The sequence below is a fragment of the Gnatocerus cornutus genome, chromosome 8 (genome assembly GCF_029298725.1).
Source record: "Gnatocerus cornutus isolate USDA-ARS CGAHR chromosome 8, icGnaCorn1.1, whole genome shotgun sequence".
Classification (NCBI taxonomy): Eukaryota; Metazoa; Arthropoda; class Insecta; order Coleoptera; family Tenebrionidae; genus Gnatocerus; species Gnatocerus cornutus.
The window spans coordinates 13,933,135-13,943,415 of NC_142240.1; the positions used below are offsets into that span (position 1 = coordinate 13,933,135).

The 10,281-nt window shown below is 33.8% G+C and overlaps 2 protein-coding genes across 3 annotated transcripts in view; both read right to left on the reverse strand.

Moving 5' to 3' along the window:
• Window positions 1–5,257, reverse strand: part of LOC148170096 (uncharacterized) — a 32,712-nt gene extending 27,455 nt beyond the window's left edge. Inside the window, exons 1-2 of the mRNA XM_088042860.1 lie at window positions 4,957–5,257; window positions 817–1,313 (exon numbers count right to left, since the gene is read on the reverse strand). Coding sequence (XP_087898986.1) covers window positions 817–1,230 — 414 coding nt within the window. The 5' untranslated portion in view covers window positions 1,231–1,313; window positions 4,957–5,257. The remainder of the gene's footprint in view (window positions 1–816; window positions 1,314–4,956) is intronic.
• A 2,507-nt stretch (window positions 5,258–7,764) lies between these two features.
• Window positions 7,765–9,862, reverse strand: LOC148170097 (protein FAM151B). Of its 2 annotated transcripts, none has more exons than XM_088042863.1 (4): window positions 9,746–9,862; window positions 8,659–8,790; window positions 8,360–8,607; window positions 7,765–8,306 (listed from the first exon to the last, which is right to left on the reverse strand). In XM_088042863.1, exons 2-4 carry the CDS (start codon window positions 8,759–8,761, stop codon window positions 7,800–7,802), a joined length of 858 nt encoding a protein of 285 aa, XP_087898989.1. In that variant the 5' UTR covers window positions 8,762–8,790; window positions 9,746–9,862; the 3' UTR covers window positions 7,765–7,799. The 2 variants fall into 2 exon arrangements, with proteins under 2 accessions (XP_087898989.1, XP_087898988.1); XM_088042862.1 differs by having other exon boundaries at window positions 9,670–9,862.
• Between the last annotated feature and the right edge of the window lie 419 nt (window positions 9,863–10,281).

Here is a 10,281-nt window from a genome sequence, read left to right on the forward strand (position 1 = left end):
CCTCAATTTGAGCAATTAAATCGGAAATCACTAAAACTATTTAGAAACCACATCCCATAAAGATTAGCAGTATCAGAATTAATTTCTTTTCTAATCGTTCTCCGTTTTCTCTCGATATTTGTCCCACTCGGAGAAACTAATAGGTAAGTAAATGATTTGACAAGTCAGAATGAAAAATCATAGATAACGTGATGCAGCAAGTTTCCAAGAAAAACTAAAGAAAGTAAATGTTTTTTTACAATACAACTTATCTCTGAGTCCGGACTTGATGGAGGAAAACCTTTTCACTTCTTCAGTACAATTTTTACTAAAAATTTTTGACTAGTGAAAATAAAATAATCTTGAAAATTCAAGTAGTGGACCCGAATTTATTTCCCCAGGGTTTAATCAACTCATTATTTCATTAATTCTTCATCCTGAGGTAGGAGAATCCTCTAAATAAGCACTTCAAACCGCTCCACGTCCGTAATGTTTGATAAGCTTCTTCATAATCGGCTTACTCCAAATGAACACAATATTGCTTTGTCACCAACAAGGCCAAGAAGATTTAAATTCTTTGTTTTACTCTCGGAAGATTCTATTACAGTTAAGTCTTTATTTTTTTTAGTAAAAATTGAGAGTCGTCTGGTCTACCTGCGATGGGTACTCGAAAACAACACCATAATTAATTAACTAATCTGACAAGTGAATGAATGAACGAAACAATTGGATTTGAATAATAAATGATGATTTATACTGTCTAGCGGTAAATAATTTATGATTGTTTAACGAAGTCCCGCGTGAAATCTATCGAAAAAAATCAATTATCAGACTTACCCAGTCGTCGTAGTCGTTCGTTTCATCATTAGCATTGTCATCATACTCCGAATCTCCATAGTCATCCCCAAAAAGTCCTTCATCAGTGGTCGTCGTCGTCGTCGTAGTCCTGTATAAATTCTGATGTCGGACTTTGTTATGAACCGGATGTACCTCATTTTTCTTTTTTCCATTTTGCATGTTATCAATCTTGAGCATAAGTCGATCTAAATTCGGAAAGCGTGAATGATGCCTTAACTTTAAACTCTCGTAATAAATATCGTTCGCACTAGTCACTGCACTTTCAGTGGTCGTAACTGGCCTTTTGGGCAGAAATCTTTCCCTGTATTTGATGTAGTCTTGTTTGGATTCATGGTACGCCAGTGCCGTGTAGATACAAAAACCCAACACTATCTTCAAATCGGCGATCCACATTTTTAGTTTTCTCAAGGTTTATTTACTACACATTATTTATTTTGGAGTGTGCAGGGCCGGTTCAAGTTGAAGGTACCCAGTTCCTAGATTTCAAATAAGAATCATATCTCATTCAACATTTACTTTGTACCTGAGAAAGTTAAAGCCTTTAGTATGTACAATCGACGAGATAAAGGGACAATGCTCAATTTATGTAGATTGTTGTAACCAATAAAATAATAATTTTCTACGTTCTGCTCTGCCTCTTGTTCCGCGTAATCTGAAAACATTGAGCAAGACTTTTATTACATAATTTGGGCGTGTGTGCTCTGACTGTACAAATTTACGTAGGTACTCTTTCGCTGATAGGGCCTTTTTATTGCCATTATCAAATATTCAAACATGTAGGCACAAAACTTAATGGAAACCGTGAGCGGTGCTCTATAATTAATAAGTAGAGCGCAATAAATTCACCCTTGACATTACCTCTGCTTTTATTGCAGTCAAAATACTGCATACATTACCAAATGAAATTTTCACTTCGCTCTGTTTACTCTCCACGCCTTTTAACAAACACTGTAAATAATAAATGTCTAAAATAATTTATTGATTGATCAAAATGCAAATCCTCTTAATAATTGTACAATCGTAGATGCTAGAAGGTGTGCCGACTCAACTTGATGAATTATTAAAAGCCGTCCACTAATACACAATTATTTTTAAAACCTTGATAGAATATTAAATAAACCGACTAGTTAGCTCCGTCCATTTCAATTAGAAACCATTTACAGAAAGCTGGAAATTCGGATTACATCAACTTGATGAATAATTCGTAGCGCTTAAAATCGCGCCAAACATAAATTCCAGGTGCTATCAGATAACCCTCTTAATCTTGCATATAAATTGCTGGAAGAGGACTTCAAATTCGCACCTGAACACGTTCACCCTCAATTTCAATATTGAGTTTGCCTATCTTGGGGTTAATTTTAAGTAGACTTTGACGTGAAATATTACCTAATCAAGCTCCGAAATTTATGTTTTATTGTTTGATGCCATCTCGGATAGTATAAACAACGACTTGCGATTATCAATAAACGAAAAATGCAGACTGAGTTATGCAAGAGATTTAGTCTAGACGTTTATAAACATTGTGAAGTCGGGTCGGATAAATTAACGGAGTTTTGTTTAAACACAAATTTGGGGCTTTGGAGAAATCGGAATTGAACGTGCATAATCAATAACTTGGTAAAAAAACAGATTTTAATTAAAAATGTTATCATTGCATTTTTTTTCTCTCCAGGAATGGATTCCAACACAGTTGCAGGTTTTAATGAAATATTTTCAAAAATTTTGACTCATCTTCAAAATTAATATTTCTTAAATTTGACTTCTGCTCTAATATTTTGTAATTCGGTAATAAGAACTAGTAAGTCGAGGGTCTTTTATTAATCCTCTAAGTTTGAAAATTTCGAAAATGTGTCATTTATAATCCAGTTAATTCAAAGTTGGAACATTTCCAAAATTCATTGCCGTTACGTTGCTTTTAAAGTATTTGAACTTATTAGAATTACAGATATTTATAAAATTTCTGGGGTGTATCAAAATAAAATTTATAAAATTCATCTTGCAATTAAATTTTGCAATTAGACCAAGATAATGAGCAACTAGTAGACAATAATCTCCCAAAATTTTATGACAATATCATTTAAGTTGTCTTAATTACAAATTTTGACAAAAACAATCCAAAATTATTAAATTCGTCTTTTTGTTTAAAAATAATATTTACCACAGTTATAGCTGATTAAGTTAAGAAACCCATTGTAATTAATAATCTCCCATTATTTTGTTACCATAGAATTCATCAAAATTGCAGATAAAAACTATTTGAAATTTTTGATGCATTTCAAAAGTGAGCATTTCTAGGTTTCTTGTGTTTTGCTTAAAAGTTGGCAATTTGCCACAGTAAATCAACTATGATATTGCAATTTGCCATAATTAATAAGCCGGTGCAGAATAATAAATCTTTGCCAGTATTACAGTTTTTAAAGAAAAATATGTATTGAAAAATTTTGCTTGCTTCTCTATTACGTTATCTCTAGGCTTTTATAACTTGGCATGATTCAGATGTACATTAAAAATAGTACGCCCCCCTTTTATAACGTTTTGTTCGGTCTTTCAGAAATTTATTTTTATATTTTTATCAAAGACAAATTTTGGCAGGTTAGGATCATAAACTCTCTTGCACGAATATCAAATAGGTTTATTACGCAAAAATTCTTCCTTTTTTAGAATTTGCTTTGCATTTGTAAATTATAAGTAATTAACGTCACCTTTAAGGCGACTTATTATAGAATGATCTTTAACAGACACTTTTACAAAAAATTCAAGTTCGAATTCAGAATAATTACAAAACTGGATTTTAAATAACCAAAAAAATATAAGGTTAATCTACTTTGTTACACAACGCCGTTGTGTAAAGCCATTCTAAATCATCTGAAGTTGTCTTCAACATCAATAAAAATTCAAAATCCTCTCGCAGTCGTCGCATAAAATTGAATTTCAAGGAGCTTCTTGCTATTATTAAAAGGAAAATTCAAATGAATTGCTACCGGGCATACGCACAAAGAAGGTAGTTATTTTGATGTTTAAAACGTCCGGTGATGGGTCAAAAAACGTGATAATCCTTGGTTTTATTGAGTGCTAATTTGACGTACCCATCATAAACAACCAACAAGTATTACCAAAAATTAAGCAATAATACACCTGATAATCATTCTTTCGAATTTACGTGCGTGTTCGGATAAAATTCCAAATAATTATAAACTCCACCTGTCTATACCTTGAACTGAATCTCCGTTGTTAGCCCAAATATAAATAATACTATTTTAGTCATCTTTCAAAAATAACAAACCGTCAACTAAGCCAACAAATTTCGAAACATTTTCTCTAAATGTGTGTACAGACTTGTTGACAGAGTGATACTCAAAATCCGTTGCCTCCATAAATCATCTTAGTAGTGAATGAACCTGAGGATTTTCACGATCATGAAAAAACTGTGCCAAGCTGTGTTTTGATTTATACGCAATTCAGTTAAATTCATGTAATGTCGACACACTTAATTTGTTATAAAACGACAAAATGGTGGGCGTCCCGACTTTCAAGACGTATTACAAAATCTTCTTTTTGTGGGCAGGAAACAAATTATCGGTATCATAAAATGTATGATGGATTTTGACCATTTTAACAGTGACGGTCGCTAGTTTTATGGCTGGATTAAAGAGGGCATTTTTAATCAACGTTGATGAAGTGACGAGAATATAAATCAGGTCTAATAGGACCCGTCGAATTTTGACTATTAATCATGGCGGTCACTTTGAGCTATCACTTGATTGAAAGTATAAATTAAAAGAGGCATGAGTAACCAATTCTGTATAAATTAAATTATTTGTGCGGTTTTTCCGGTGAAAATTCTCACTTCTGCGAGCGTCACTGGGTCAGGGATATTTTTATCAGTACTTAACCTGACCTCTCATCCAATCGCTCTAATTCACGCGACTTTTCAACTGCATCGAAACTCCGCAATGTCGAGGCGACCAAAAATAAATAATTTTGGGCTTGTTGGCGAGGAACGTGTGAAAAACGACAGTTAACACAATGCCGCATTGCATTTCCTTTCAGTTTGCACGTGATTATATTTAACTTTCTCAGGTGTTGTTTCCAGGATGGAAAATTGCCACAAGTACTTACATGACACATTTTCCGATAGTTTTAATTTTTCTTCAGAGGTAAGAAACACATCACCAAACTGTTGAGAATCATGTTGAAAAATCTCGAGATCGCGTGTTTTATGCGAGATTCAAGTAAGAGCCCGTGCTTTCGAAGTCGCGCCAACGGATCGACTGAGCCTGTGGTGTCTCTTTATTTGTTAAAGCGCATTCATTGTGGTCCATTCATCTCCCGAACTGTCTGATCTCGTATTTCAGAAGGACGCGTAAACACGTATGAAAGTATTGTAATTTGTCGTGGGATTTTTCTTACGGCGGTTACAGACAAAGGTTACCACTCCACTGAATTACCGGGCCTATAAAATAAGTCTGGCGGCGTTATTTGCGGCTTTTGCCATTAAATGTACGAATTTATAGAACGTCGGTGTTATAGATACTTTTTTAATGAAGTTTCACCAACTGTACTTTACGACATCACCGAATTTTTGAGTATGAACGCCGTTTACGACTTTACCTTTATATGCTTCCAATTTACTAAAGTTGCTACTCGCATACTTGCCATGAAATTGAGTTTGTCCACACGGCACCTTTGCATTCATTCATTATAATTATCTTAAATTATTATGATTACGTTACTACCGAGAAATCTTGATTAATGCACATGCATTTTCATAAAACAAATATCCCAAGGCATTACATTGCTTTTAATGTTAATTTTTAAACTCAAGTTGGTCGCGCCGCGTTCTCCAGGGGCGAAATGCTTGAAAAGTGTCGTCTAAATTATGTAACTTTACTGCAGTTGTGTGTTCATCACTGAATTTTTGAATTTAGGACAACTTTCAGGATCAAAAAACTTTGCAAAAACTAGAAGTTGCTTCGTTATTGCTTTGTCTATTCTCAGCCCACGTTGCTTTGTTGTAAAGTTTACACGAAACAAGTTGACAATGAACGTTCAGATTAGTGTCGAATGTTTTTATAAATTATTAAATGTGGCATTCATAGATACCTTTGTTGCATTCATGCATTTATTGCATTCGTGCTTTCATGTTTATGCAAAGTGTTTACTGTAATTTCTATATATTTTTCTTATGATTTTAATTAGAAATTTTAAAGATTGTATGTTTTGTGTATTAAAATCGAAAATAAATTTGGTTGGAATTTCGAAAAAAACGTTTGAACAAAATAGAGTTCGATTCTCAAATTGATTCAATTAAAAATTAAAAAAATTAACTAAAACCTTGATTCAAACTTTCCCAAATTCCTCACAAAAACAAAAAGCCTACGAATTTCAAAATCTATCAATCGAATCTTTTTGATTACTTGACATTTTTTTATTTGACGCCTCGTTAGAAGATTTTTAAAAGGAGTGCAGCGTCTAGATCTCAGAACTTATTCTATTTAGATAAACAAACGAACATTTTTCTTATATTTTTCGACTTTTTTTCTAAATTGCTTATACTGCAAACAATATGATAATCCTAAGCTTCTGCCAACTCAAGAACTGGGAATTTGGGAGCCTCAAGTGTCTGAAAACTCAAGTCCCCAAGGATCTCCAAGAATTTAAGAAATCTAAAGACAAATTCTAAGAATGAAAAGATCCCCTAAGAATCTTAGAATGCAGTCGGAATCCAGTAATTTCAGGTTGAACTTCAATTTTTAATTTAAAGAAAAAACAAGTTTGCACAATAAAATATTTAAAAAACGTTCTCTCTTTACATAGGAAGGTTACAACTTTTTTTCCCATTTTCTTTAGATACTCGACTTCTAAAACTTAAGATTTATGTATTCAACCGTTTAACATACATATAGGAAAGAGGTAAATTAATTACTTATACCTTTACATAAAGTAACTACATTTACATGAAAAGGATCGTTTTATAAGTTTAGCCTCTAGCACCCTTTGTTCATGTTTTATGTATACTTTGTTTATTATGTAGAAAAAACGCATCTATAAACTATCTCCTACACATTTATTTATTCCGTTACCAGTCAACGATCCAATGGGGCATTATAATAAAGTCGTAAACTTCAGCGACAAAGTAAACGGGTATTTATTATATTTCCCGCTTGCTGTAATTTTTTGAGTAAAAATTTAACCAGTTTAGACCGTTCCAGATAATTTTCTAAACTGTTTTGATTTTGGTGTATCTACTGAAAAAATAAACACAACACATGAAGCTGAAAATAAACAAACCTGCGATGATTTTGGCAAAATATTTGCCCTCGCATCGTTCCAAACGATCGCGATTTTAATTAAAAATTTAGTACTCGTAATTTGGAGTTATTTATCACAAAAGCAAACTTATTTCGCCTGTTGTTTGTTTTTCTTGTAAATTAAAATCCACCCTGATGTTTTAACTATTGTTCAGAAAAATGAAATAAACATCAACGGTGCAGCATAACCGCACAAAGAGACTGATAAATTTAATACTGCTAAAACATTTTGGATGCACACAAAGGCATTTGGGAATGAACAAATTATGCAACATCCTCGTTAGATTTCCCGAACATCGCTTCAGCTCAACTACACAACATGTTTAGTTGTTTACATTTATTACGAGCTTGTCATGCATCATAGGATTGCTGGATTAGTAGCCAGATGGTCTCACATTATTCAACTTTACAAATTACACGTATTTATGGGTGAATCCATACAAAACCGATATTGGGGTGGGTGGAACGTGTTATTAAGACTGCATCCACCCCATCGATTCCGGGATTAACTGATTCGGCGTCAATAGAAGCATTGAGTTATTGAGTCGTCTGAATCACCAATTACCGAAGAATGTCAAGTAGCACGTACTTGCATCTGCTGAAATTCGACAAGGGATTTGTGGGGCCGTATACAGGTCGTTTATTTCAGATTTACAAAAGTGAGAGTATTACAGTGACAAGAAGTACAAACATGGAAGCTTGAATTAGCGGGGCTGAACTTCCAAGACCCAAACGGTCATATAAATCCTTGGGAACATCAACATAAACCCGTTTTATCCCGTATTCAAATATTAAATCCCGCAGTTTTGGAACATCTACGTTATCTCCTTCGCTGGACCAAATGGTCAAAGTGCAATTATTTATTCCGTCCTTTAAAAGCCTCATTTGCTCCAAACTTTCCGCAGCAATGCCCGCCCTCACAGCAAAAGTCACATCTTGTGTAACGTCGTTCCTTTTTATTGCTTCAACCATTTTGCTTATTTGTTCATCAGTATAACGATTGTTAGCTTCTGGTTTTGTGGTGGTCCACCCGAGAGACAACACCGATTTGTTGAAAATTTTCGCGTCAGCTAAAAATGTGTTGGCATCAACTGGAATTGTCAGAGAGTTGAGAGGACCACTGATAATGTCAGCATTTATCCAAATGGGATAATCAATCTGGAAGACCCTTGTTAACCTGAATGATTAATTTAACTGCTACGAACACTCACGGAATTATAAAGTCGTTTGATTAAATCGACGGATTTTGTAAAAACTTCCGTCGATTTAAAATCCAGTTTGACGCCTTTACGGACGGAATGGTTATTTTTATCTTTATTAAAGTCATATGTGGTTGTCAAAAAGTCTTGAAGCGAGAGGTCGGACTGGGTCGCAGGTGGATGACCCATGATGGGGATCGATTCACCACTTCCATTAATTTTGCCATAAACGACGTCCGCTTCCAGCATCATAACTGAACCTGAAAGTGGCCGTTAGGGAATATCTGACATTTTCTGGGTGTGTGTCATACTGTTTAATGCACTTTTCAGATACGTCTTGTCGTTAACAGCATGGGCCCAGGTAATTTTCGTTAGATTTCCATTAATGTCTGGGAAAAACTCGTTGATGTCCATGACGTCAGCATATGTTGTTGCGAGACATGCTAGAAATATAATTCAGACTTTGAAAGCACAAGGAAATTGAAAAAAGCAGCATAAACGGGCTGCTTGCTCGGTTCGGGAGACGCAACATTTCTATTATACTCGGTTGTTTGATCTGAAGGGCCGAAGGAAATTAAATTCTCGGGTTTTGCTTTTTTAATATAATAGGTGCACGTTACCACATGATACTGTCTAAATAGTTAGAATCCTTAGAGAATGTTTATTTTATTACCATGAATAGAAAGAAATAGCAACAAATTGAAAGAAAATAAATTGGTGAGTTTACATGTGCAAGATTTAGACAATAAGAGGGGGTGAATAAGGAATGAGAAGGAGAACAAACTAAGAAAGTAATAAAACAAAGTAATAATAATTAAATCAGGATTACAGTCCTGTGAAGATTTTGTGTGCAACGTTGAAGAAAATAATAGTGGAAACCGCAAGACAATCAAAATAAGAAAATCAGAATGAAGGAGGGATAACAAACGAGAACAATGGAGAAGAAAGGTAGATTAGTGAAACCACTTTCAAAGACTATAAGACAACAGACAAGTGCACCTGATTTAGGAAACAAGATTGGAAATAATATTAAATAAGAAAAACATCAACTCAATAAAAAACAAAGAGACAAAGACGAATAGCAGAATTTTGAAGGACTTAGAACAAGTGGTGAATTTTGATAACAAATTGTTTGCTTGATTATGATTTCAGATAATATACAATCAAGTACCAATTGTTTGGACTAACACAAGACGTAATTTTTACTTCTTAACATACTGTTAATTTCGAACGTTTTCCATAATAAAACATAATAAAAACAAATTGAACATTACAAGAACGTATATCTGCAACCAACAATACACCAAGCCCCAGTATCTTACCCAAAAAAGAAACGAAAACCAATGTAATCATTATATTGCCTCCTAATAAAAAATAAGATAAGAACTAGTTACGTACTGCGTTTGTAAAAAAGCAGATTAAGAATGAGTTAACCTCGCAATCGCGCACTGTTATTAATGGACCAAAATAGTAATGACGTCACAAATAGGTTGGCAAAATCGAGATAGAGAGAAGCTAGCCACATAAACTAGGCTAGGTTTAAAAGTAAAACGAAAGGAATGAATTGGTTAATTATGAGCTTGATTAAAGGCGAAATCAAAGTTTACTCCACTTTTAATGAAAGAACTAAGAGTCAGTGAGTATACTAAAACATCTTTAATTACACCTCCCAGCGACATGTGAAATAGGCAAGTTGGAATTTCTTCGAAAACTGTATTTTTAACACAGTCACTGTTATTATTATTTCCGCGCGAAAAATTAAAAAATTGTGCTAAACAGAAATAAAGTGATTTTGAAATTGAATCGTTGCAGGATGGATAGTAGTGATAGGACGTTTCGGTTTAAACACATTTCGCGTTAGTTTCTCGGGAGTGTTTAACATTTAAAGCTAGAGATTGTTAAAATTTAATAATTTAATTAATTGTGTAATATTA

Excerpts from the sequence above, each read along its gene's own strand:
- LOC148170097 (XM_088042862.1), bottom strand. The coding sequence starts at position 9,700 with ATGATTACATTGGTTTTCGTTTCTTTTTTGG. Across the intron at positions 8,791-9,669 it reads GGTTTTCGTTTCTTTTTTGG|CATGTCTCGCAACAACATAT; the intron begins GTAAGATACTGG and ends TTATATTTCTAG. Across the intron at positions 8,608-8,658 it reads TCTGAAAAGTGCATTAAACA|GTTCAGTTATGATGCTGGAA; the intron begins GTATGACACACA and ends GGCCACTTTCAG.